The 27,963-nt window shown below is 43.7% G+C and overlaps 2 protein-coding genes across 5 annotated transcripts in view; one reads left to right on the top strand and one right to left on the bottom strand.

The window, feature by feature from the left end:
* LOC121284140 (pseudouridine 5'-phosphatase) overlaps positions 1-27,907 on the bottom strand; it is a 36,629-nt gene extending 8,722 nt beyond the window's left edge. Inside the window, exons 1-3 of the mRNA XM_041199321.1 lie at positions 27,467-27,907; positions 20,855-21,073; positions 19,839-20,068 (exon numbers count right to left, since the gene is read on the bottom strand). Coding sequence (XP_041055255.1) covers positions 19,839-20,068; positions 20,855-21,073; positions 27,467-27,539 — 522 coding nt within the window. The 5' untranslated portion in view covers positions 27,540-27,907. The remainder of the gene's footprint in view (positions 1-19,838; positions 20,069-20,854; positions 21,074-27,466) is intronic.
* Positions 27,377-27,963, top strand: part of LOC121284138 (steryl-sulfatase-like) — an 84,638-nt gene continuing 84,051 nt past the window's right edge. For 2 of the 4 annotated variants that reach the window (XM_041199320.1, XM_041199313.1), the window contains exon 1: positions 27,377-27,586. In XM_041199320.1, the coding sequence (XP_041055254.1) occupies positions 27,498-27,586 (89 nt within the window). In that variant the 5' untranslated portion in view covers positions 27,377-27,497. The other 2 variants (XM_041199316.1, XM_041199317.1) reach the window with 2 other exon arrangements.

The raw sequence follows: 27,963 nt of genomic DNA, 5'->3' as shown, positions 1-27,963 counted from the left end.
TCACTGGTGAGAAAAAGACACTTGGAAGGGAGGTTTATTTCAGCTCTTGTAACCAGCAATAATGACAATAACTTCCATTTATTTTGTGAATAAAACACATCAGGAGCATTAGCAAACAAAATCTGACACCAAGACACAAAACAAATGTCTTAAATGAAGAGACAGTGGCCAGGATTAGAGAATTCCAGAGCAAAGAGAAAACTTGCAAAAGCATTGGTAATGGGGAGGAAAGAATCTAACAAAATAATATGAAGCACTATTAAAGATGCAAGACCCTTTTGCCATTTATATGTATTAAAACAGCATTCACTTTTGACAACCAGATTAATGCATTTTCTAGTCAGAAGGCAGACACTTTATGAGTGAGTGGATACATTCTGTAGCTATATTTATTTCTAAATAAGATTACTGGCAATGCACCTGTCACCTTATGAATTATAAGTGTTAGACACCACGTAAGTTGCAAAAAGATAGCAATTCCGTGAATTACTTAAATACAGTTGCACTTTCTAAATTTAATATAGATAAACACTGCACTGTGCTTCTATCTGGTAATGTTAAGAACATCCTGAGCCACCTAAGTACAAATAAAAATCTGCTAAAACAAACTGCTCAATTTTTAAGTGAATGAACATTCACTGAAATAATAAAAGGGCATGTAAAAATGAACTGTTTAATGGGAATTGGCTATGTCATTCCCAGATAGAAAGGAAGAAGCAGAATACCAATCTAACCCAGGATGGCAACTTTGTGAAGTAATGAGAAGGGGACATTTCAAATACAGGACTGCTGGTTTATTGTAGCCTTGAAAAATCTTTCCAAAAGCAGGGGTTAACGCCCTCCACCACTGACTCACAGAGTCATACGGACTCAAAAGATTAACTCTGTTTTTCTCTCTCTACAGATGCTGCCACACCTGCTGAGACATGTAAGATCCATGAGCGTTGTGTACTGCCCAGAAGCTTGCCTATGTCTTGGTCGTTGTTGTCAAGCCAGTCTTGGTGCTTCCGTTTAACGAATCTTAGGATCTCAGATGCTGTTCTGTAAGTAACATCCTTTAACTTTTTCCAAGAACCTTCAATGGCAATATTGTCCTCTAGCTCTTGTTCCATTTCTTGTCGCTTGGCCATGTCTTTAAGGCATGGCCAAGTTACATGAAGCTTCCTTCATGACTTGACTCTGTGCCAAAATACCCTAGAGTTACCTTCACGGGTACAATACACCTGACAAGCCGATGGGAGCCGAAGGGAGTGGGTAGGGCGGATGTTCTTGAGGTCTCTCTGTTGTACAATAACATAATCCAACATGTGCCAGTGTTTGGGTCTGGGGTGCATCTATACTGTATTCAGTTAGTTTGCTTCATTAGAAGAGGTGTTTGTGATGGTTAGGTCAAACTCGCTGCAATTAAAGAAAAGGAGCTGGCCATTGGAGTTTGCCCTGCCAATAATGTGGTGCGCTAGTACTCCTTCCTGGTGTTACAGTCTGTGCCCACTCCGACATTGAAATCACAATAGTAATAAATTTGTCCATGCTTCTTTGACCTCGTCTTTATGTGTCATTGTTAGAGCATATGCGCTAATGAGTGTTGCATGCTGCTTACTGGCAAGACTTAAAAAAAGAACCATGAGTCGATCGCTGATCCCTGCAGGAAATGATTCAGATTTAATAGCAAAGCCCACGTCTGGCTGTTAAGCCTGGTCCTTGGACTTGCCAATCCAGTAGAAAGTGTGGCCTGCACCAACCTCCTCAACTTGAAGTTCCACAGCAAGCCTTGTTTGGCTTAGGGCAGCTATGTCGATGTTGTACCTGTCCAGCATTCTGACTATCAAGGTTGTTCTGCGTTCTGATCTCATATTGTTGTCTAGAAGCTCTGACAGTCCATGAACTGAGCTTCATACAATGACGAGTAGTCTTGTTCTTGACATTTCAACCGTGGTGAATTGATGACCAGTCAGGAGCAGTAAACTGGCAGATGCAGGGAGAGCAGGGTGTTCAGTGTTCCTTTCCTTCCCTAGTTTGGGGAGAGCTGCGTGGAACCTAAAAAAAGTCTGCTCTGTCACCTCAGAAGGGTACGGGCTCCACATCTGCCCTGATCTGTGAACAGCAAATGTGTGGGCCGCCTGTGTGCAGGCTATTACAGAAGACTGCTAGTAGCATCCTCTACCTGTCCCCGTTGTCAGTTCCCCATTGCCACACGGTTTTGCATGTCTGATGTTTTGGTTGATGACTTGCTGCACATCCTGTACATTGAGTATATTTAAGTGGGTGGGATTTGTGCAGAGACTCTCCCACTCCCTCGTCTAAGAAGTTGATACTACACTGGTGCAATGTGTGCCACAAGCATTGCAGCTGTAAGGATGCAGGTCTGATTTCAGGGTTAGGTCAAAGAATTAGGAAGGACCAGGATGGTGAAGAGAGTTGAGATGCTCTTCATCCACAAAGAAGTCCCATATAGTCAGCATCTCAAATAGCCTCTCCCAATCAAATTCCTACTGCCCGGCTTCATGTGCTGATCCCTGTTTAGAACTATGGGAAGAATTGTGATGGCGGTTTGGTGCCTCTAAATCAGACAACTCTGGGTTGGTGGAGCTAGTCAGCCTTAATTGGCAGTCTACCTAGGAGAAGGTAATTCTGATTCCAAAACCCCCAGCTATGGGTTAACTAGCAAGGTATACATTGACTGATAGTGCTGAAGATCACAAATAGTGGTAGCGGACTGGATGGCGATGTCAAGGGTGGATGAGGCTCTTCAGGCTACTCAGCAGCTCATCTAGAAGGACAATTCCCCTTTAGGTAACGCAGCACTATGGACTACCATTTCATGAAAATGTCATGGATATTAGCCACTAATGTGCACAGTGGTTAGACAGTATAAGGACAGTAAGTGAATGGAAACTCTAGCCATTCATGAGGCCATGGGGTTGATATAAGAGCTGTGATGTTCACTCGGATACCATGTGTAATACACTGCACCTGAGAAAACCTTGCCCAGACCCAGTGAAAGCCAGGTTTCTTACCAGAAAAGGCTGCTTCATTATCAGAGAAGCTGAACACTGGAGCTGTCAGTGAACAGATTCATCCCTGACTTTATGATGCAGAGAAGAGGTTGGATGAAACAAGTGAAAATGGCTGGCCTGAGGACATTGCCTGGAGAGGTCCTGCAGCAGTACCCTGGTCTGCAACAGTTGGCCTCAGACAATCATGAAAAGAAAACTTGCATTTATTTAATGCCTTTCATGGCTCACGGCATCACAAAATCTTTTATAGGCAATTAAAGTATAAACACTGTTCTAATGTAGAATATGCAACAGCCAACCTGCACACATTAAGCTCCCACAAACAGCAATGCAATAGTAATCAGATCATAGGTTTTGCTGAGGTTGGTCAAGGGATAAATGTTGGCCAGGACACCAGGGAGAGTCTCTTGAATAGTGCCGTGGGATCTTTAATACCCATCTGAGAAGGCAAATAGGATCCCAGTTTGACATCTCATCCAAAATATTGCACCCTTGATGGTGCAGTGCTTTCTTGGTACTGCACTGGAGAGTCAGCCAGGATCTTGTGCTTAAGTCCTGGAAGTGGGATTGAAACACAACCTTCTGATTCAGAAGCGAGAATGCTGATAACTGAGCCATTGCTAACAGCAGACCATCTTATCTCAGGTTCAGATAAGGCCCCAGCCAATGAAAGCGCTTTACCCTTGATCTTTACTGACTTCAGTTTTGGTGAGGCTCCTTAGTGCCAAACTTGGTTGAATACTGCCTTACTATTGAGGGCAGTTTCGATCATTTTGTCTAGCATGCTGCTTTAAAATATATATATTTTTGCACAGAAAACAAACTGAATTGCAGAATGTGATCCCAAAACAATAATAAAAACCTTGAACTCCAAAGTAATAAAAAATAAATTAACTTACTTAGTCCTCTTGAAACAGCTATCTAGGCGACCAGCTTTTATTAAGAGTTGTTTTTCAGTTGTACATTATTCTTTGAGTTGTCACATCTTTCTTGGGGCTGCGTTAGTCTTTTTTTTTGCAAGCTGTTTGTCAGCTTTACTGAGTTACTGGGTTTTGGGGGTTAGCATTTACGTTTTCAATAGTTTGGAAGGTTGAGGTGTAATCTAATAGAGGTAATTAAAACGATAAAAGGATTCAATAACATAGATGCAGAGAAGCTATTTTCTCTGGTGAGACAAGAGGAGCTAGTTAGATTGAGGCCATTTAGCAGTGAAATTAAGAAGCGCATTTTCACACAAAGGGTCATGGAAATCTGAAACACTCCCTCCCAAAAGAAGAAATGGATATTAGGTCGACTGAAATTTTCAAGTCTGAGATTGATACATTAGCTTAGGGTGTCAAGGATTACAGAGTAAAGGCAGATAAATGGAACTGAGGTACAGATCAGCCATAATCTAATTAAATGATAGAAAAAGCTTGAGGGGTTGAATGGCCTCCCTCCTCTTCTGAATGTTCCTATAAAACCACAGTTAAAGATGTAAAATTTAACTTGCAACCTGTTCAGCATTTTTCTATATTTAAACAAAGCTCATGCATCCCAGCCTCTTGCAGCATCAATAGAGGTTTAATTTCTGAGTCAGTATACCCCAGCTCTTTGGAACCCTCTTCCATATCACCTGACTTCACCACTTCCAGCTATCTGTTCCAAAACCTCCCCAAGGTTTCAGCTTCCTGGCTTTAGTCCTTTGCTGCCTCCTCTGTATCGGCCTCTATCCTTGTAGCATGTTCCGTAACATTCTCTTACATTCAATTATTGTTTGCCTTACAAATGTGTGTCATTTTTACCACTTTTAATTTTTTATTTACAATATCCCGCTCCAATTAAAGTTAGGCAATCTGAAACAAAAACGAGAAAGGGATACGCAACTTTTGTTTTTATGGTCTGGTCCAAGAGGCAGAACAACAAAGGAGTTGCAGTGCCAATTTCCTGCCACTTGTTGTCATTATTGCACTATCTGATCCTCTACTGTGTAGTAGTGATGCACAACAAACAGTCTAAAGGTTAATACAATCCGCTGTGCACTGGTCTGCCAGGGCTTTCAATTAGGTCCACACTACCACCCATTGTGTGCTGCTGTGCCTTGGACAGAAAGATTTATAAGACCATAAGACCCATAAGACATAGGAGCAGAAATTAGGCCATTCAGCCCATCGAGTCTGCTCCGCCATTCAATCATGGTTGATAAGTTTCTCAACCCCATTCTCCCGCCTTCTCCCCGTAACCTTTGATCCCCATACCGATCAAGAACCTATCTATCTCGGTCTTAAATACACTCAATGACCTGGCCTCCACAGCCTTCTGTGGCAACGAATTCCATAGATTCACCACTCTCTGGCTAAAGAAGTTTCTCCTCATCTCTGTTTTAAAAGGTCTTCCCTTTACTCTGAGGCTGTGCCCTCGGGTCCTAGTCTCTCCTACTAATGGAAACATCCATTTAAAAGGGAAAGTTCACTGCAAATAAACACCTCTGACATAATGATAAAAGCAAAACACTGCAGATGCTGGAAATCCAAAATAAAAACAAAAATACCTGGAAAAACTCAGCAGGTCTGAAAGTATCTGCGGAGAGGGATATAGTTAACGTTTCGAGCCCGTATGACTCTTCATCAGAACTAAGAAATATAGAAATGAGGTGGAATATAAGCTGGTTGAAGGGGGATGGGACAGGTAGAGCTGGATAGAGGGGCAGTGATAGGTGGAGGCAAAGAAGAGATTGCCAAAGATGTCATAGACAAAGGGGTGTTGACGGTGGTGGTATTAGCTGAGGAATGTGTTAATGATGACATTAAGGGTAGAAAGCAGGACAAGCAAGTGACAGATAGCCCTAGTGGGGGTGGGGTGGGGAGAAGCAATTGAAATAGGCTAAAAGGTAGAGATAAAACAATGGATGGAAATACATTTAAAAATAATGGAAATAAACGTGAAAAGAAAATATATATAAAAATAATAATAAATTATTGGAAAAAGGGGGATTGGAAAGGGTGTGGGGTTGGAGGAGAGAGTTCATGATCTAAAATTGTTGAACTCAATATTCAGTCCGGAAGGCCGTAAAGTGCCTAGTCGGAAGATGAGGTACTGTTCCTCCAGTTTGCGTTGAGTTTCACTGGAACATTGCAGCAGGCCAAGGACGGACATGTGGGCATGAGAGCAGGGTGGTGTGTTGAAATAGCAAGCGACAGGGAGGTCTGGGTCATGCTGCCGTAAAGAGATTGCGAAGAGGCTCTCAGAACCAGCATGTGTCTTTGGAAAGTGAGAGGGAGAAAGAGAAACAAAAAGAAAAAGACAGCAGAGCTACAAACAATAAAAAAAAACTCAATGCCCATTAGCTCAGTTGTTTCCCCAGTGTGGAAGTGCACCATAAAGACTATATGAATTTCAGCCAATGTATCTTAATGCAACATCAATACACCTCATGTGATACTCTTAATTCATTAGAAGAACTCCCAATGGTTACCATCACTGACAGGTCTGTAACCACCAGTAATCACCCTAGTTAGCTGGTATCTGGAAAGAGTTGTATGTGGTGAAAAATACATCCTTATTTCTTTTCCCCTTGACTTTTGCCAATCTTGCAGCTCAGGATGTTCTGTGCAGAGACAACCTAACTTTGGAAGGACAGAATTTAAGTAGACGTAGTGCTAAAATTTCACGTATATCTCATTATCTGTTGCTAAAATCCTAGTACTTACACTACTTGGTATATCTTTGCTATGTGTTATACATTACAAGAGAGTATTTGATAAATATATTAGTGAGAGGTTGGTGGGCTTTCCTTGTTAATCATATTGATTTAACAAGGCAAAAGTACTGTCTCTAGTCAATGAATGCCCCTCAGCAGCTAGGGCTGCTGTGATCAGCAGGGATGTGCTCCTTGCCAACTCTTCAGGTGGCAGGATGGGAAACCCGCCATCCAAAAAATCTTGCCCTAGGTGTTTGCTATTTCCTAGTGACAAAGAATAACATTGAAACTATTCCTCTGAGGAAAGATTGAGCAGTTTGGGCCTATAGTCATCAGAGTTTACAAGAATGAGAAGTGATCTTATTGAAACATATAAGATCCTGAGGGGACTTGACACAGTAAATGCTGAGAGGATGTTTCACCTATTGGGGGAATCTAGAACTAGGGGGCACAGTTTAAAAATACAGAGTCTCCCATTTAAGATGGAGATGAGGAGGAATTTCTCCTCTCAGAGCGCTGTTAATCTTTGGTTAATTCTCTTCCACAGAGAGCAGTAGAGAGTGGGTCATTCAAGGCTGAGTTAGATTTTTGATCAACAAGGGAGTCAAGCATTATGGAAGGTACGACTTAAGTGGTGTGGGATCAGCCATGATCTTATCGAATGACAGAGGAGGCTTGAGGGGCTGAATGGCATACCCCTTCTCCTATTTCTTGTGATCTCTAGTTGGGATGCATATATCGAGGCTGAATGAACCTGGGATGGTCCAGACTCAATTTTACATTAGGTGCATTTAGCAGCCAAATCGTTGGACACCTGTTCCCATAGACTCTCTGGCTGTGACTTTATCTTCCCCTGCCTGAAGTAAACTGGTAGGGGGGCAAGTTAAAATAATCATCCCAATGAATCCCAATGCAGGACATTCAGAGGAAGGCAACTTTTCCTTTAAAATTGCGTCCTTTGTATCAATCTCTTCTTTCTTAGGCCACACCAGCCTGTGTGGCTTAGCACTACACTGGGGCATAGTCTTCACCCAATAATGTACTGGGAGGGCTTAGAATGAGAGTTTTATCTGACTTTATTTGACTATATCGCTCCCAGTATTAATTATTTTATGACTATAGCTTTGCATTTTCTAACAGCTGCAACTTTAGGCCGATCAGATTTCAAGTTAATTTCAACGTACCTGCATTGGATGTGGACCTGAATTTGAGAATTCTTCTGCAGTAACACCTAAGCTAAGGTTTAGTCGTAGACCTGCAAAATATGCTCTTTAAATTGTGTTTCTCGCACCAGGTTTTAATATTTTAATATTTTCTCATCCAGTTCTCAAGATTATATTCAAAGAAAGTGCATCATCTATTTTGAATAGCCTCCCTTTAACCTTTCTTTCTCATCATTTTATCTCCTCCTTTAAAACCCTCCTTAAAGGTCACCACTTTAACAAAGTTTTTGTCATCCCTCTCCTTCCCTGACTCAGCATTCGTTTATCTTGTGCCTCTGCAAAGCCGCCTTAAGTGCAGTTTTCTATGTTGCCAATTGCAACTGATCAAGGGGAAATGGATTTCCTCTGTTATCTATTTTCAGCAAAATGTTAATCCTATCCTTTTAGACCGCATATTTCAAGAAATAATTGCCAGTAGAAATCCTCCTCACAATGTTTATGAGGTTACTAACACATAGCTGCCAGAGGAAATTTACTTAGGTTATCTCCCTTCATCATTATTATTATTTCTTTGGGTACAACAATGGCAAGTTTTATTTATATAGAAAGACTATATTTATTTAGCATAGTAAGACATTCCAATCTGCCTCCAAACAAAATTTAATATTGAGCAACATAACCAGGTAACAGGGCAGGGCCCCAAAATGTTGGCCGTTGAAATAGATTCTAAGGAGCGTCTTAAAAGGAGGTAAAGAGGTGGAAAGGTTTAGGGAAGGAATTCCGGAGCTTAGGGCCTAGGTAGCTGAAGGCATGGCTGCCAACGTTGGAGCAATTACAATCGGGAATGCTTAAGAGGCCAGAATTGGAGGAACCCAGCTATTTTGGAGTATTTATGGGGCTGGAGAATACAGAGATAAGATATGAATTGATTTGAAAACAAGGTTGAGGATTTTAAAAGGGTGCAAGGGACTGAGTACTCAAGAAGCAAAGGTAGATTTTCTATTCAAAATGTGTGTGTTGCTTTTTGCAACTCTGCCGAAGATTCAATGATGTTTATCAGCATGTGTAAAGAGATTGCCTTGTCAAGGTAAAACTTGGTATGCATTTTGCATCCTGCATTGTTCAGCAAGAATCTACCTGCTCTCTGTCAGAATCTGGAGAAAACTAAAGGGACTGAGGCTCGACTTGTAATTATTGGCTACAAAGATTGGTCTTCAGCATAGCAAGACAGTAAAGACATTCTTTGACTGTTCTAACGGACATTTGAATCAGCAAATCAAATCAATGATCAATCAGCTGTCTTTACTAGAATGATCTGGAACTTATAAGAATTGTTTCCACTCATCTATTAAACTGTCGTCTGCTTAAAGAAGCTGTGCACTGTGGTCATAATACCATCAGTCTGAGAGGTTAATGATGACAGGTGATGTTCCACCCAAGAGCAAGGCATTTAGCCACCTTTTGCAAATGATGTCCTCTGCAAATTACAGTTCAAAGTTTTATTTTACTTTTCAAGTTAAATTTAATATAGCTCTTAAAATAAGAAAATTTGACATTAAAAAATAAGTGCAAAACAGCAAAAGCTATAATGGTACAAAGCTCACCCCCTTTACTGGTAGATACGGTTATGGTAGCATTGTGGTTACATTACTGGACCAATAATCCAGGCTCCTGGACTAGTGATTTTGAGCCTGCAACAGTAGTGAGGGAACCAACATGAGGGGAAAGCCTACTTGACCTCACCATCACCAATTTACCTGCCCCAGATGCATCTGTCCACGACAGTATTGATAGGACTGATCACTGCACAGTCCTTGCAAAGACAAAGTTCTGTCTTCATACTGAGGATACCCTCCATCATATTGTATGGCACCACTGTGATAAATGAGACAAACTCAGAACAGATTGAGAAGCTTAAACAAAAACAGAAAATGTTGGAAAAACTCAGCAGGTCTAGCAGCATCTGTGGAGAGAGAAACAGAGTTAACGTTTCAAGTCCGTTTGACCCTTCTTCAAAGCTTTTTCAGACAAGCTTAAAGCTGTATATCCATTAGGGGCTGTGGGCCATCAGCAGCGGCAGAATTGTATTCAACCACAATGTGCAACCTCATGGCGCAGCATATCTCCCAAAGCATGCCAGGAGCAGCACTAGGCATACCTAAAAAATGAAGTACCAATCGAATGAAGCTACAACTCGGGACTGCAAACATGGTAAACAGCAAAAGCAGCATGCTATAAACAGAGCTAAGCGATCTCACAATCAATGGATCAGATCAAAGTTCTGCAATCCTGCCAGATCCAGTCATAAATAGTGGTGGATAATTAAAAACAGGATGAGCAGATTCCATGAACATCCTGAATGATGGTGGAGCAGTGCAAGGGATCAAATACTCGAATTATGTGGAGAGACTAGAGAAATGGGGTTTGTTCTCCTTAAAGCAGGGAAGGTTAAGGGGAGATTTAATAGAGGCATCCAAAATAAATGTGGGTTTTGATAGAGTAACTAAGGAGAAAATGTTCTCAGTAGCAGAAGGGTCAGTAAGCAGAAGACACAGATTTAACATAATTAGCAAAAGAGCTAGAGACAACAAGAGCAAGCACTACACAATATGTTGTTATGATCTGGAATGCACTGATTGAAAAGGTGGCGGAATTACATTTTAAAAAATGCAGGGCTATGGGCAAAGAGCAGGGAAGAGGTGGACTAATTGAAAAGTTTTTTTTCAAAAAGCAGACACATGGCCTAGTAAGCAATCACAGAGGTAGCAGCTAGTCACTGAGTGCAACTAATCACAGTGTGAGTTTGGGAATTTGGTGAGTGAGGGAATTTTAAGTGTTAATCTCTTTCTAAAATCTAATCTAGTTTGCATTTAGAATTTAATTACAATTTACTGTTAAAAGTTAAGTTTATTTCAGTTTTAGCCAGGGATAAGCAAGCTCCCTACAGGAGTGGGAGCCACAGTTAATTAATTAGATAGCTAGTTTGAACTGGTTTCTTTAGCCAGCAGTGCTGATTCATCTCTAGAATTTTCAACTAGTTTAAATAGAGGTAGGCTTGCTGAGCGCACAAGGTAAACTAGCATGAAGTCAGCAGTTGGTCACTGAGTGCAGCTTGTCGCTAAGTGTGAGCTTGGGAATTTGGTGAGTGAGGGAATTCAGTGCAGTGAGGGAGATGCTGTTCATGTAAGTAGCTACCTTAACTTTGAATTTTAAACAGCACAGAGAATGGCGAGCTAGTTTAATAGAGTTGGGGGGGGATCAATATGTGGACCCTCCCGATTCTGAGAAAAATTCAACTGTGACGTCACAGGGAAATGGGTAAGTGATTGGTTGATGAGTATTTTGCTCATTTATTTTTCAAATCACAAGTAATTTAGTAGTAATTTCAAGGTTTTATTAGTGGTAGTAAAGCTTATTAGGAACAATAGGGTTTAAGTTTCTAATCTCCAGTTTACAATAAATAGTCTGTAAAGACATGGCAAAGCAGCTCAGTCACATGGAATGCCTATCCTGTAACATGTGGAAAGTCATGGACGTTTCCTGTGGCCTAGATGACCACAAGGGCAGGAAGTGTCACCAGCTGCAGAAACTTGAGCTCCGCATTTCAGGACTCGTGCAATAGCTGTTTCACTGTGGCGCATCCCCAAGGCTAAGAACCATGTGGATATCACATTTTGGTGGAGGTGGTTACACCACAGGTTAAGACAGTTCATGCAGAGAGGGAATGCACGACAGCCAGATAGTTTAGGGGGACTAGGCAGGTAGTGCAGGAGTCCTCTGTGCCCATTTCAATCACTTAACTGGTTCGCCATTTTCGACACTGCTAAGGACGATGGTTCCTCAGGAGTACAGCCAGAGCCGAGTCCATAGCACAAGAGGGGAGGAGGAAGAGTGGAAGAGCAATAGTGGGAATGGCCCAGGTATGTCCTAACCACAAAAAGGAGAACAACATTCATTCCAGCCAATAACTGCTGCAACAGTTAACTCTCCACCAGCAAAAGCGATAGAAGGTGTCATTGGCAGTGCTATCAAGTGGCACTTATTCAGCTATAACCTGCTCATCAATGTTCAGCTTCGGTTCCACCAGAAATATTCAACTGCAGGCCTAATTACAGCCTTGATCCAAACATAGATGGGAGAGGTAAATGCCAGAGCTGAAATGAGTGACTGCTCTTGACATTAAAGAAGCATTTGATAGAGTGTGACATTGAGGAGCCCTAGTAAAATTGAAACCAATAGAAATCGGCTTGGGGGAAAACTCTCCACAGTTTGAATTTATATCTAACACCAAGGAAGATGGTTGTGGTTGTTGGAGGCGACTCATCTCTGTCTCAAAACATTGCATTCTTCAGCATAGTGTCCTAGCGCCAACCATCTTTAATATAAAAGCAAAATACTGCGGTTGCTGGAAATCTGAAATAAAAATAGAAAATGTTGGAAAAACTCAGCAGGTCTGACAGCATCTGTGGAGAGAGAAACAGTTAACGTTTCGAGACTGTATTGTCCTTCTTCAGAGCTAAAGAGAAGTAGAAATATGATGAAAGTTATACTGTTTAAGGGGGTGGAGAAGCTGAAGCAGGATAGAAGGTCAGCGATAGGTGGGGGCTAACGGGAGATTGACAAAGATGTCATGGACAAAAAGCCAAAGGAAGTGTTAATGGTAGTGGTAAGAGCTAACGAAGGTGCTGATAGTGGCATTAAGGTAAGAAAGCAGAATGTGTGAATAGCTGGACAAGGGACGGTGAGGGGAAGGTGTGTTTAGTGGTGGCATCACGCTGGAGTTGGCCAACCGTCTTTCATTGTTAAAAGCAAAAAACTGCGGATGCTGGAAATCCAAAACAAAAACAAAAATACCTGGAAATACTCAGCAGGTCTGACAGCATGCGGAGAGGAACGCAGTTAACGTTTCGAGTCCGTATGACTGTTCACCAGAACTAAGGAAAAATAGAAAAGAGGTGAAATATAAGCTGGTTTAAGGAGGGGTTGGACAGAAAGAGCTGGATAGAGGTCCAGTGACAGGTGGAGATAGCCAAAAGATGTCATAGACAAAAGGACAAAGAGGTGTTGACGGTGATGTTTCATCAGTGACCGTCCCTCCATCGTAAGGTCAGAAGTGGGAATGTTTGCAGATTTCACAGTATTCAGTTCCATTCGTAATTCTTCAGATAATGAAGCAGTCTTTGCCTATAAGCAGCAAAACCTGGACAACATTCAGCCTTAAGCTGAAATGTTTAAGATGAAAGACAGGTAACGTTTGCACCACACAATTGCCAGTTAATGATCATCTCCAACAAGAAAAAGTCTAACCTACCCCTCCTTGACATTCAACGCCATTGCCATTGCTCATATCTCCATCAGCCACAAGCTGGATGTTACCACCGACCAGGGCCTTAACTGGGCCAGCCAAATAAATACTGCAGTTACAAGAACAAGTCAGAGGCTGGATATTCTCCAGCACATGACCACTTCCTGACTTCTCAAATCCTTCCCAGCATTTACAAGCCACAAGTGAGCAGTGTGATGAAATGCCTGGATAGGTGCAGTTTCAACAACATTTAAGACGCGCTCAATCTCTGACCTCTCTCTGACTGACCTTACTTGCTTGTTCCAGGCTGAGCAAATGCAACTGCGTGTGCATTGAGTTGTCAGCGTCCAGGACAAAGCAGACTGTTTGATCAGCGCTGCAGCCCTCAATCCTTTAACATTCACTCCCTCCACCACCAGTGCAGCTTGCAATGCAGCATCTCGCCAATGACTGGGATTCATATTTCCAAGAACTATATGTGGTTTTAAAAATTGGAAGGACATTGGAATCAGGGCACTCTCTTGGGAACTGATCTGGATTTTTTTAAAGAAATGTTATAATTTCATTGTGCACTGGCAGCAGGCTGTTTGTTTCCAAGAAATAACATGGCTTCAGCTAAATGACCAGCAAGGCTTTAATTGCTGGGACAAAACAAAACTTCTGTTGCTAGGCTGTGGGTCCTTGCTGATTGGTTGAAGAACACCTGACCTGGGAGAAGTTCTGTCTGAACATATTTATTGAACTAAGTTTGTGTCTTGGAGCAAACCAAGAAGGAAGATCTCTCAGTTCTCCCTCTCTTTCCCTGTCTTTCCTGGAGGGCAATGTGGGTGTCTGCCTTCAGCCAGAAAATTCTCATCTCAATATAACTCATCTGTATTCAAAAGCCTGCGAAGCTGTGACAAGTAAGAGTTCCCAAAGACAATGTTTTACTGAAGATCCTTTGGAAAGGACTTCCAGATAACTACTGTGACCAGTATTCCAACTTTGCATGCAAGTGTCAACACCTTTCGAACTTTATCCTTTTCCATAAAGTGTTCCTTTATGCAAACCTCTGCAGAGACCTTGTTTGTCTTGTCCTTTGTTCTGTGTGTGTGTGTGTGTGTGTGTGTGTGTGTTGGGGATGTTAAAAGGGGTAAATCATTGCACTTCCAGATTACAAATTGTATGTTAACCAGTTTTGCAAATTGTTTTTAAAAAAAGTTTTGTTTCATAATAAACCAATCATTCTGAGTTCATTGAAAGAAGCCTGGTTAAAGTCTCTTTTACTCTGAGTGTAGCAATAGCAAAGGAAAATAAATGGCCATTTTGGTGAATGAATTAAATATTTACACTTATGGTGCAACCTGTGGAATAGTGGGGCTAGAAAAACCATGTACTCCTTCCATCCCAGTTGTAGCACCAAGGTTTCTTTGATACCAATCTACAACCTCTACCACCTAAGGACAAGGGTAGCAGGCACGTCAGAATATCTCCATCTCTAAATTCTCCTCCAACTCTCACACCATCCTGCCTTGGAATCTTTGTTCCTTCATCTTCGCTGGGTTGAAATCCTAGATCTCTCTAACAGCACAATGGGCATACCTGCACCACATGGACTTCAGCGGTTCAAGAAGACAACTCACCACCATCTTCTCTAGGGAAAACAAGGATGGGAAGCAAATGCTGGCCTTGCCAGCGGTGCCCATATCCTGTGAATGTACTGCACATCCTTCACTGTGTAGCAGCGATCAAAAACATTCTGAACAATATTGCTAGATTACAAGCAGGAGCGTGTCATACTAAAACTGTAGATTGCTTTGGTCAGACTGCACCTTGAGTGGAGTTGCCGACTCTGCTTAGTTGTGTTCCTGGAGGTTGATCATGTAATGTTCAATTATGTGGGATTCCTTCAGTCACATTTAAAGTTCATCAGCTTTCCTTCACCCAGAGTCAAAATTCAGTCCAGAATCTTAATGGGAGTGCTCTTTATCACCAGCTCAAGCCCTTCCCCCATCCCCCACCATCCCCCTGCCCCCACCACCCTGTGGAGCCTAGTCCATTGCTAATAGAAATCTCTGACTTGTGTCTGGCAGGATATTGACCTTTTGCAATCTAGGTGTCGCTGGCAGAAAAAGTTGCTTCCCCAACTCATTGCAGCGATGACGGTCCAGCTTCTCTCTATGCGAATGAAAGTGTATTGGAAGGAAGGTATGAGGAAGCTCCCTGTCAATCAGAACTGGAGGAAGAATCTGCTTCTGAGGCACTCAAGTTGCATTTTTAAGGTTAGTGTGTTTTTGATGTTGGCTGCTGAAGCTTGGCCCCTGTGCCTTGCACCAACCAGTTGAAAGGTTGAGTTGGATACAGTGAAGTCATTGCTGCATAGATCTAACCTTGCCCAATGCAAGATGCCAACTGTAAATTTTCTGCTGTGCTGTGTAGTTGAGTTCAGCCTATTTTAACTAGAGTTAAGTCATTGAGCAGTAGACTGATAGAGGTTATTAAGGTTATTACATTTTGTGAAGTCAGTCAGGATTGTTTCCTCCATAAAATACTCTGTAGCTGAGAAGCCAGGAGAAAAACTGCGAAACAACAGTGCCAAACCTGGCAGAAAGGCATGATTAGAAATTGTCGCTATTTCATATAACTTTCCAATATCAATGTGAACATAGGGGTTTATAATGGAAAGACTTGATACTAAGTGTGACACAAATGTGACAACAGGAATTTCCTAGCAAAGAAGTGCCTGCAGATCTAAATTTTTAATATATTGGATGCATATTTTCCCCAGATTAATGGGTTTTAACTTCTTTGTGAAGCAGCGGTATACTTTTTCCAGTATCTAATAATGTAAGCTTCGAAAATGTGCAGCTCAGCCTTTAATTAAACGGGATGTTTCTTTTTTTGAGACTGAAGGTCAATAGTGACAACTTCAGAAAATTATCATACCAATTGCATCATCTCTGTATTCTTTTGGGAGCTAAGTGGCTAGTATTTTTCTGGGTGTAGTTGCCCCACAGGTTAAGAGAATGAATGCAGAGAAGGAATGGGTGACCACCAGCCATTCAAGAATGACCGGGCAGGTAGTGCAGGAGACCCGAGTGCATTTCACTCCGTCAGATATTCTGTTCTGCATACTCGTGAGAGCAATGGCTCCCCTGGGGTGTGCAGCCAGAACCAAACCCATGGTACCATGGGTAGCTCAGCTGTGCAGGGGATAGGAGGAAGATTGGGAAAGCAATAATGATAAGAGGTTTCGATAGTTAGGGGAACAGACAGGCATTTCTGTAGCTGCAGATGTGAATCCAAGATGTTATGCTGCCGCCCAGGTCAGTGTCAAATATGTCAAAGAGCAGCTGCGGAGCACTCTGAGGGAGTTGGAAGGTGAACAGCCAGCAGTCGTGATCCATATTGGCAGAAAGAAGGAGGAGGTCTAGCAGGCAGATTTTAGGGAACTTTACATTCCTGGGACATTGAGACAGATTCTGGAGGAGGCGGGACCTGTACAGACTCGATAGGTTGCACCTGTTCAAAGCTAGGACCAATGGTCTCTCAGAGATTTGCTACTGCTATTGTTGAGGTTTAAAATTGGCAGGGGAAAGGCACCAAGATGCAGCCTTAGAAAGGAGAAACAAGGTACAAGAAGAATTGGGAGAGACATAAAGAACTAGAGGAAGAAATAATAAAGTACTAGATAGGATCAGACTAATAGGGAATGTAACAAAGTCTAAATTAGGTTTACAAAGCATGTACGTAATCACATGAAGCGCAATAATTAAGATTCATGAGCTGCATGCGCAGATAGCCACATTGGAATATTAAAGATAAGGGGTCTCCCATTTAAGATGGAGACAAGGAGGAATTTCTTCTCTCAGGGGGTCATTAGTCTTTGGAATTCTCTTCCACAGAGACCACTGGAGGCTGGGTCATTGAATATATTCAAGGCTGAGCTAGACAGAGTTTTGAATGGCAAGGGAAATGAGGTTATGGGGGCAGGCAAGAAAGTGGCGTTAAGACCCCAGTCAGATAAGCCATCATCTTATTGAATGGTGGAGCAGGCCTGATGGGCTGAATGGCCAAATCCTGCTCCTACTTCTTATGATCTTATGGAGGCCTGACTGAAAAAAAAGGCAAGACTGGGCACTTCTTTCACTGTCGCTGGGTCAAAATCCTGGAACTCCCTCCCTAACAGCACTGTTACATCACATGGACCGCAGCGGTTCAAGAAGGCAGCTCACTATCACCTTCTCGAGGGCAATTAGGGGTGAGCAAGAAATTCTGGCCTAGCCAGCGACACCCACATCCCATGAAAGAATAAAACAAAACTAAATGAGCATAATCTTACTGCTTTTAAAAACTTTCAGAAGTTAGGGCCAAAAGTAGGTCCTGAGCCCAATGGTGATGCCTCACTGCCCACCTGCACAATCTTACTGCAGGCAGCTAATTAAGAGGCCGCCTCCAGGAGTATTGTCTATTTAAAGGCAGTGGGACAGACATCCAGCTGGGCCAATGGTAGAGCCTACAGCGCAGGAGAGGTTGGAGCTGCTGTGGCAAGCTGAAGAACATGAGGGCAACTCAGGTTGGAAACGTCTCCTGAGGGCAATTGTTCATTATTTATAATGATTCATGGCCACAGCTGCCAGGCCAACATTGTGGAGAGGGAATCCCCTCCAGAAGATGGCCTGAGGATGGAACTGTAGCCCTGTAATGTGTTTTGAGATGTCCACTGGTCGTGAAAATTCCTATATAAATGCAAGTCATATTCCTCACTTAATATCATCTCAGCATTTTATTTGAAGACAAGGGAGCTGGAAGGAATAGACTATGCAGCTCATGAAGTCTGCTCTGCCACTCAGTACAATCATTGCTGATCTTGGGTTTCAACTTCACTTTCCCCACCCCCTTCCCATATCCTTCGATTCTCTGGAAGGTCAAAAATTTGTCTATGCCAGATTGAAATATAATTAGCGATCCACAGGTAGAGAATTCCAAACATTGACAACACTTTGAGTGAAGAAATTTCCCCTCATCCCAGTCTCAAATGACTGGCTCCTTATCCTGAGACTGTGCCCCTGTGTTTTAGATTCCCCACCAAGGGAAACAGCCTCTCAGTGCCTACACTGTCAAGCCCCTTCGGAACCCTATGAGGTCACCTAAACTCCAGAGGATATAAGCCCAATTTACTCAGACTCTCATCATAGGATAACCCTCGCATTCTAAGGGGCCAATCTAGTGAACCTTTGCTGCACTGTCTCCAATGCAAGTATACCCTTCCTTAAATATGGAGGCCAAAAGTACACACAATATTCCAGATGTGGTCTCACCAAACCCTGCACAATTGTAGAAAGACTTCGTTATTCCTGTACTCCAATCCATTTGCAATAAAAGCCAACATGCCATCTGCCTTCCTAATTGCTTGCTGCATCTGCATGCTAACTTTCTGAATTCCATGTATGAGCACACCCAAGTCTCTCTGAACATCATTATTTAAAAGTTTCACACCTTTTAAAAAGTATTTTGCTTTTCTATTCTTACAACCAAGTGAACAACCTCACACCTCCCAACTTAATACTCCTGGATGTTGCCTACTTGTTGCCTACTCACTTACTCTGTCTATATCTCTTTGCAGCCTCTCTGTCCTCCTTACAACTTAATTTTCCACCTAGCTTTGTATCATCAACAAACTTAAGGTACATTACTCTCAGTCACTTTGTCTAAGTCATTAAAATAAATTGTAAATAGCTGAGGCTTGCTTGCCAAATTGAAAACGCCCCGGTTATGCCCATTCTCTGCTTTCTATTGGTTAACCAATCCTCTATCCAAGCTAATATATCACCCACAACTCCATGAGCCCTTATCTTGCTTATTAACCTTTCATGCGGCACCTTATCGAATGCATTTTGGAAATCTAGGTATACCACTTTTCCTGGTTCCCCTTTATCTACCCTATTATTACACCCTCAAAAAACTCTAATAAATTTATCAAACACAACTTCCCTTTTGTAAAACCATGTTGACTTTGTCTGATCATACTATGCTTTTCCAAAAGCGTTGATAAGATTTCTTTTCTGTACCACCTGCAAACAATGAACTGATGGTTTTGACAACCCAGTCATCAATGCCCTGGGGTCCAGTTTTCTCTTCCCTCTCTGCTGCCTCAAACATATTGGGTTGAATTTTATGCTGCACCTGACATCGGACAGAAAAGTTCAAAAGGTCCAGAGGGATCCTAAGATGGTCCCAAGTCCGCATTTACTGGCAGACTGAATGGCTCAGTGATTTCACAATGAAGGATGTCAGGCAGGGTCCTGATGCCCCCGGCCCAATCAGAGGCCAGCAGCTCTGAAGCCACAGCTGCGCCACTGGGAGGAGTGTACTCGGCTGACCCCCACCAGGAGGTCGATAATATTGTTATTTACGATATAACCTGCATTCTTGTTTCTCCAACTTTATATCATGGCCCATGTAGAACTTGATCTGTCTATTGATCCACCTTACCTAGCTCCCTTTGAATTATCACATACTTCATTTGGTAAACTTTGTAACGAATGGGAAGATAAGCAGCTGACATTGCCAGTCTCACAAATGGGTAACTTACTAAAAGCAGCTGTGGAACCACACTTTGATATGAATCAGCATATTCAGGAAAGGCAAAACAAAAATTGGAAAAGGAAAGTTTTTTTTTAAATTTGCCTAACCTTTTCAACGGGTGGCATAGGTTCAAATCTCTTAGCACAGACCAGGAAGCTGTCAGGTGCGGGCTTGCTTTTCTTCACTTCTGGGTCATCGCCACACACAATGTGGTGGAATAAGCTGAAAAACTTCTTGTGCTTGGTGGTCTTTAGGTCAAACATTTGCTTCGACGAGCTGGTAGCTACTGCGATTGGCACGTTGTGTTTGAGGAGGTGGGAGACTATCCTCTCTATGCCTGTGGAGAAATCAAGCAAAGGAGCAACAATTAACATTTTCTATCAATCCAATCAAGCCAAGCAGCCATTTTCATGTGCGTAAAAAGCCAGTAAGCATCAGCAGGTTAGTAGGCTGCTGGGAAGACAGGGGATGGTGTGAGGAAGAGAGGCAAATCACAGCATTAATAAATTCCTTCCTCATGCATTTCCAATATGATTCATTAATGGTGAGCAGTAACTGGGCTGCTGATTGATGTTCCCCTTCTTAATCCAGAATACTGAGCTCAACTGTACCACTATCCTGGGAGGAATCAGTCGAGTCAGTGCATACTGGTAGTTTCTCCCTGCTGCCATGGCCAATATCTAATCCCCAATTACGTGATGAGACACGTTACCTGGTCATTATCTCTTTGCTGTTTGGCTATCACGTTTTCCTACAGAGCAACAATGACTGTACTCAACGCATTTAATGGCCATGAACATGGGAACAGGGGTCGCCATTCAGCCCCTCAAGCCATATCCCTGGAATCCCTTATATCTTTCGATCTTCATCTTGAAAATATCAATTGACCTGGGGAGCAGCAAGGTAGAAATCCAGATTTCCACCACTCTTTGTGTGATACAATGTTTTTTGATTTTACTCCTGAATGGGGGTGTCCTGAGGATGTAAATGGCGCCATATACCCCAAAGTTTTTTTTTTTACTTGGTCTCTACTGCACTAACTGTTGATTGCCTGAACCAGGTAAACGATCGAGGTAGCTTCTCACTCTTCTAATGGCTAAGCCTGTGGATGACCGACAGTTACCTGGCATCAGAACAGTGGAAGCAAACAGGCTCTCCTGTAAAAGATTACACTCCTTGACAAATTCCTCTGGAGTGAGCGGGAGTTCCAGTCTGTCGCAAATAATCTTGGCAGCGCTCAAGGACTGCATTCCCATAATTGTGGACTTCAACTCCCAAGTAAACTTCTTATTGTAACGGCCACAGATTTCATCAAACACAACAGTGTACAGTCTTTCCGTATCTGCGGTAGAAATGCAAGAATCAGACAAATAAGTGTCACCGCATGCAAAAACATTCCGCCGCTCCCTCACTTCCCATCGGAACGTATTACTTTAACACACAATTTAATGAATAGAAAAGAAAGGGAGCAGAAGTTAGTTTCGCCTCCCCCAACCCGTTCTCAGCTCTGCAAATGATCTAAAGGCATGGGATTGTTTAGTGCGCAGCCATTACAAGAAAAGGAAGGAGGGAAAGAAAGGAAAAAAGTGAAAGAAACGAACAAAGTCTTGCGTTTATACAGTGTTTTTCCTCAACCATGGGATGTCTCAAAGAGCTTTAAGCCAATGAAGTACTAGAAAATGGAGAAAACACAGCGGCCAGTTTACACACAGCAAGATCCCACAAAGTGCGATGTGATAATGACCAGATTATCTGTTTTATGGATATTGATTGGGGGATAAATATTGGCCAGGACGCAGGGAATAACTATCCTGCTCCTTGCTGCAATAGTGTCACAGGATCTTTTATGTTCAACTGAGGGGGGCAGACAGGACCTGTTTAAACGCTCGCCTGAAAGACGGCAACACTGACGGTGCAGCACTCCCTCAGGGCTACCCTGGAGTGTCAGCCTTGGTTTTTGTGCTCAAGTTCTGGACTGCAACTTGAACCCAGAACCTTGTGACTTAGAGACAAGAGCTTAGAGCCAACTGAGCAACAGCAGACACTACTGCATCAGCAAATCTATCAAGTCATTGCTCACTGTAAGTCAGCAGATACAACGATTTTAAGGACAGGAGCAAAATGCAGAATGTAATATTCTGCTGCTAAGGTACATGAACTGTTGTCACCGTTCAAAAATGCATTGTCCAAGTGCTATTAATTAGCACATCCAGAGGCCAGTGGTGAATTTCTACTTAGGTACTTCATGGGTCGACTAGACAACAGATTCTTCTCTCGATTACCAGCTGGTTGACATCCCTAGCTTCACTGGAAAGGTAAAACATTCTGCCTTCCTTTCTTTGCTTTTCTAAGATTCCATGCATTTGACACAAAATGTAGCACACTGAAGTGAAACGCAGTAGATACCATTGCATGCTATGTGCAAAGTTTTTCAAAGCTGGTACTCCAGTGTACCACTGAAGATGTGCTACATTGTCAGAAGCCCAGAGAACGTTAAAGAATCTGCGGCAATGATTTCTCCTCAACCAACACACAAAAGCATAAAAAATAGGAGTAGGTCGTTCAGCCCCTCGACCCTGCTCCATCATCCAATATGACCATGGTTAATCTTCTAACTCAACAACTCAGCAAGACTCTCTCAGTGTGCTACATCTCAAAACCTTCTATCACCTAGAAAGACAAGGGCAGCATTCACATGGGAACACCACCCGCAAGTGCCCCTCCAAGTCACACACCATCCTGACTTGGAAATATATCGCCGTTCCTTTACTGTCGCTGGGTCAAAATCCTGGAACTCCCTCCCTAACAGCACTGCGTGTGGATCTACACCACAGGGACTGCAGCGGTTCAAGAAGGCAGCTCACCACCACCTTCTCAAGCGCAAGCAGGGATGGACAATAAATTCTGGCCCAGCCAGCAACAACCACATCCCAATTTTTTTCAAAACTCCACTTTCCTGCCGGCTCCGCCTATCACTCAATTTTCCGAATTAAAAATCAATCGATCTCGGTCTTGAATATGCTCAATGATGAGGCATCCACAACATTTTCGGGTAGAGAATTCCAAAGGATCCTGACCCTCGTTTCCATCCTAAGTGATTGCCCCCTTGTCCTGAGACTGTGATCCCATGTTCTAGATTCCCCAGCCAGGGGAAACAACTTCTGTGTCTACCTTGCCAAGCCCCTTCAGAATCTTGTACGTCTCAATGAGATTACCTCTCATTCTTCTAAACTCCAGATAGTATAGACCCAATTTACTTAGCCTCTCATCATAGGACAACCCTCTCACCCCAGAGACCAATCTAGTGAACTGTTGCTCCAAAGCAAGTATATCCTTCCTTCAATATGAAGGGCAAGTGCATTCAACACTCAAGGTGTGATCTCAGCAAAGCCCTGTAATATTATAGCAAGGCTGCTTTATTCTTATGCTCGAGTACCCTTGCAATAAAGGCCACACTAAGTAGTCATTCCTCTCATTGTTGCTTGTGGGATCTTACTCTCTAGCAGCTGTAAAATAATTCAATTTAGGAAGAGTTCTTTAACGTTTGAGGGGTGCAATAAGGTGCTAAACGCATTGATTTTTTTTATATACACAATATGCACCATGTTGGAAACCAGGATTTTTGGACAGACTGCAATTAAGAGTTTACGTTTTTTGCTCAGAGTTTTCAAGTCAGCAGCAAGGTGGTTACTTGCCGTAAAACATTTAAGTTTTGGTTTTGGACACAGCTGATTTCTGGCATAGTCAGTACAGGAAAGCATTACTACTCCAGTATATCTGAGTGGTATTGCTTAGTTTGCCTGCCCACTCTCCCCTTTCCAAACAGGAAATCCTTTCAGGTGTTCTGGCAGCATTTCCCAACACATTTTTTTTTACTACCCAAATCAAACATAGAAAAAAGCAAAATACTGCGGATGCTGGAAATCTGAAACAAAAACAAAAATAGCTGGAAAAACTCAGCATGTCTGAGAGCACCTGTGGAGAGGAAGACAGAGTTAACGTTTCGAGTCCGTATGACTCTTCGTCAGAACTAAAGAAAAATAGAAATGAGGTGAAATGTTAGCTGTTAGAGGGGGATGGGGCAGGTGGAGCTGGATAGAGGGCTAGTGTTAGGTGGAGGCAATGGAGAGATTGCCAAAGAAGATATCATAAACAAAAGGACAAAGGGGTGTTGACAGTGGTGATATTAGCTAAGGAATGTGCTAATGGTGACATTAAGGGTAGAAAGCAGGACAAGCAAGGTACAGATAGCCCTAGTGGGGGTGGGGTGGGGGGGAAGGGACCGAAATGGGCTAAAAGGTGGAGATAAAACAATGGATGGAAATAAATTTTAAAATAATAATAGAAATAGGTGGGAAAAGAAAAATATCTTTAAAAAGTACAGAAATTATTAGAAAAAAGGGGGATCGGAAAGGGGTGGGGATGGAGGAAGGAGTTCATGATCTGAAGTTGTTGAACTCAAAGTTAAGTTCGGAAGGCTGGAAAGTGCCTAGTCGGAGGATGAGGTGCTGTTCCTCTAGTTTGTGTTGAGCTTCACTAGAACATTGCAGCAGGCCAAGGATGGACACGTAGGAATGAGAGCAGGGTGCTGTGTTAAAATGGCAAGCGACAGGGAGGTCTGGGTCATGCTTGCGGACAGACCGAAGATGTTCCGCAAAGCGGTCACCCAGTCTGAGTTTGGTCTCTCCAATGTAGAGCAGACTGCATTGGGGGCAGTGAATGCAGTAGTCTAAATTGAGGGAAGTGCAAGAGAAGTGCTGCTTCACTTGAAAGGAGTGTTTGGGCCCTTGGCCGGTGAGGAGGGGGGAAGTAAAGGGGCAGGTGTTGCACCTCCTGCGGTTGCATGGGAAGGTGCCGTGGGAGGGGGTTGAGTTGTAGGGGCTGATGGAGGAGTGGACCAGGGTGTCCCGAAGGGATTGGTTCCTAAGGAATGCCAAGAGGGGTGAAGGGAAGATGTGTTTGATGGTGGCATCATGCTGGAGTTGACGGAAATGGCAGAGGATGATCCTTTGAATTCGGAGGCTGGTGAGGTGATAAGTGAGGAATAGGGAGACCCTATCACGGTTCTGGGAGGGAGAGGAAGGTGTGAGGGCGGATGCGCGGGAGATGGGCCAGACACGGTTGAGGGCCCTGTCAACGACCATGGGTGGAAAACCTCGGTTAAGGAAGAAGGAAGACATGTCAGAAGAACTGTTTTGGAAAGTGGCGTCATCAGAACAGATGAGACGGAGGTGAAGGAACTGAGAGAATGGGATGGAGTCTTTACAGGAAGCAGGGTGTGAGGAGCTGTAGTCGAGGTAGCTGTGGGAGTCGGTAGGCTTGTAATAGATATTGATGGACAGTCTATCACCAGAAATTGAGACAGAGAGGTCACGGAAGGGAAGGGAGGTGTCAGTGATGGACCATGTGAAAATGGAGGGGTGGAAATTGGAAGCAAAATTAATAAATTTTTCCAGGTCCAGATGAGAGCATGAAGCGGCACCAAAGTAGTCATCGATGTTCCGGAGAAAGAGTTGTGGGAGGGGGCCTGAGTAGAACTGGAACAAGGAATGTTCCACATACCCCATAAAGAGATAGGCATGCAGGTGCCCATAGCCACACCTTTTATCTGGAGGAAGTGAGATGAGTTTAAGGAGAAATTGTTCAGTGAGAGAACAAGTTCAGCCAGACGGAGGAGAGTGGTGGTGGATGGGGATTGTTCTCTGTTCGCAGAAGAAGCGGAGAGCCCTCAGACCATCCCGGTGAGGGATGGAGGTGTAGAGGGATTGGACGTCCATGGTCCAATGTTCCAGTGAAGCTCAACACAAACTGGAGGAACAGCACCTCATCTTCCGATTAGGCACTTTCCAGCCTTCCGGACTTAACACTGAGTTCAACAACTTCAGACCATGAACTCTCTCCTCTATCCCCACGCCCTTTCCGATCCTCCTTTTCTAATAATTTATATATTTTTTAAATATATTTTTCTTTTCCCACCTATTTCTGTTATTATTTTTAAATTTATTTCCATCCATGCTTTTATCTCCACTTTTTAGCCTTTTTCGAAACCTTCCCCCAACCCCTGCCCCACTAGGGCCATCTGTCACTTGCTTGTCCTGCTTTCCAGCCTTAATGTCACCATTAGCACATTCCTTAGGTAATATCAGCACCGTCAACACCCATTTGTCCTTTTGTCTATGACATCTTTGGCAATCTCTTCGCTGTCTCCACCTATCACTGGCCCTCTATCCAGCTCTACCTGTCCCACCACGCACCCCCCCACCACCCCCCCCCCAACAGCTTATATTTCACCTCAATTCTACTTTTCTTTAGTTCTGATGAAGAGTCATACGGACTCGAAATGTTAGCTGTCTTCCCCTCCACAGATGCTGTCAGACCTGCTGAGTTTTCCCAGCTATTTTTGCTTTTGTTTCAAACATAGAAAAGCTATTGTGTGCAGGAACAAAGGGTTTATGTGGCTGCAGAGAAAGCAAGTGGGAAAATTGTGTGCACACGTTTTTTTTCCCCCAGGTGACAGTCACGGTTATTGAACAAGGTCTTGGGTAGTACTCTAGGACCCATATTCAGGTTACTGAACTTTAAAATCTTGTTGGTTGGTGGCCTAACAAGTGGTCCCTTTAAGGTGGAGGTTCACCACCGCCTTCTCAAGGGCGCCTCATGCTGGTCTAGCCAGCAATGCCCACATCCCCATGGAAGAATAAAAAACGAAACTCAACTTTCCTGCCCGCTCCAATGGTGGGTGGGATGGGCAGCTTGGAAGTGACTGCCGGTTCAGCTTAGAGTGATCGTAGGGGGGGAGGGTTGTTCTGAGTGATGGTTGGCGGGGGTGTTGCGGTTGAGATTGACGATTAGTGGGGGGAACAGCAATTCAGAGCGACAGTCGTTGGGTGAAGGAGAGGTGCTGACTGATAATCAGCGAGGAGGGGTAAGGTTCGGAGTGGCATTTGGTCTGGGTGGGTGGAGGGAGTTTGGGAGCGATGGTGAGTGGGGGAGAAGCAACGGCAGGGGGAGGAGGAGGAGGCAGATGGTGGAGGGGGAGCGGCAGTCAGAGGTGATGTTTAGTGGGGAGGGGAAGACATTGTTGGTGGAGGAGGGTTGGTTCTGAGGAACAGGCAGGTAGGTGACAGTTAGTGGGGTGAAGTCGGGTTTCATGTGATGCGGGGCGGATATTTGAGAGTGAAGTTTGGGGCTGGGAGTTTACTGGGGGTGCAATAGGGAAGATTCTGAGTGAAAGCTGGAGGTACAGGGAAGGGGCAGCTGGAGAAAGGAGGTGATGGTTTATACCGGGAGTCACTTGTGTGGGCAGTGTGGTGTTGGCTTTGGGGGGGGGGGGGGGGGGTCCGGTGGAATTGATTGACAGCTGGGGGCGGATTGATGGAATTGATTGAGAGCTGGGGTTAGGTTCAGGGGGATTGATTGACAGCTGGATGGGGGCGCGTCCAGTGGAACTGATTGACAGGGGGAAGAGGGCGTGTCCAAAGAATTGATTGACAGGGGGAAAAGGGGGCGTGTCCAGTGGAATCGATTGACGGGAAAAGGGGGCGCGTCCAGTGGAATTGATTGACAGGGGAAAGGGGGCGGTTCCAGTGGAATTGATTGACAGCTGGCGAAAACGGGAGGGGGAGAAACGGTGACATCCTGGGGGACTGGGGGCTGTTGGTGAGGTAAACAAGCGCCGCTAACATCCGAAAGCTCTGAAGACAGGGAGCGGGGCTGAAGCGGCACGGATACTGACCGAGGAGAAGGCCGTCCATGTCAAAGATGACATGAGTGACCGGCTTGAAGGTCTCGGAGCAGCTCGCCGCCATTTCCAGGTGAGCGGGGGAAAAGGAGGACCGACTATCAGCTTCCCAGAGTTAGTATCCACGGGCAGTGAGAGCCGCGGACAACATCCTCTCCTTCAATAATTATTCCATTAGTGCCGAAAATCCACTCTGAGAATAAGTAATTTCATCCGTCGTGATTATAAAAAAAAAGGGTAGGAAGCTATATCTCAACTTATTTACTCCCTAACGTAATTTCGTAACCCTAACTCATAAAAGGAGCGTTTTTCCTTCATGCGTTTTGCTGGCTGGAGTTAGCAATTTCCGAGCGCTCCCACGGCAATTAACGCAACCAACGTTTGTTTTCCGGTCGGATTTCCATCATTTTATTTTGTTTCACAGGGTCTGATTTCAGTCGGCCACCGGCTGGCCGTTTTTAGTGAGGGGGAGGTGGGGGAAAATGGACGGG

This window comes from Carcharodon carcharias, chromosome 11 (assembly GCF_017639515.1).
Source record: "Carcharodon carcharias isolate sCarCar2 chromosome 11, sCarCar2.pri, whole genome shotgun sequence".
Classification (NCBI taxonomy): Eukaryota; Metazoa; Chordata; class Chondrichthyes; order Lamniformes; family Lamnidae; genus Carcharodon; species Carcharodon carcharias.
Note: the sequence above shows the minus strand (reverse complement) of the source record. Positions and strands in the feature narration are given on the sequence as shown.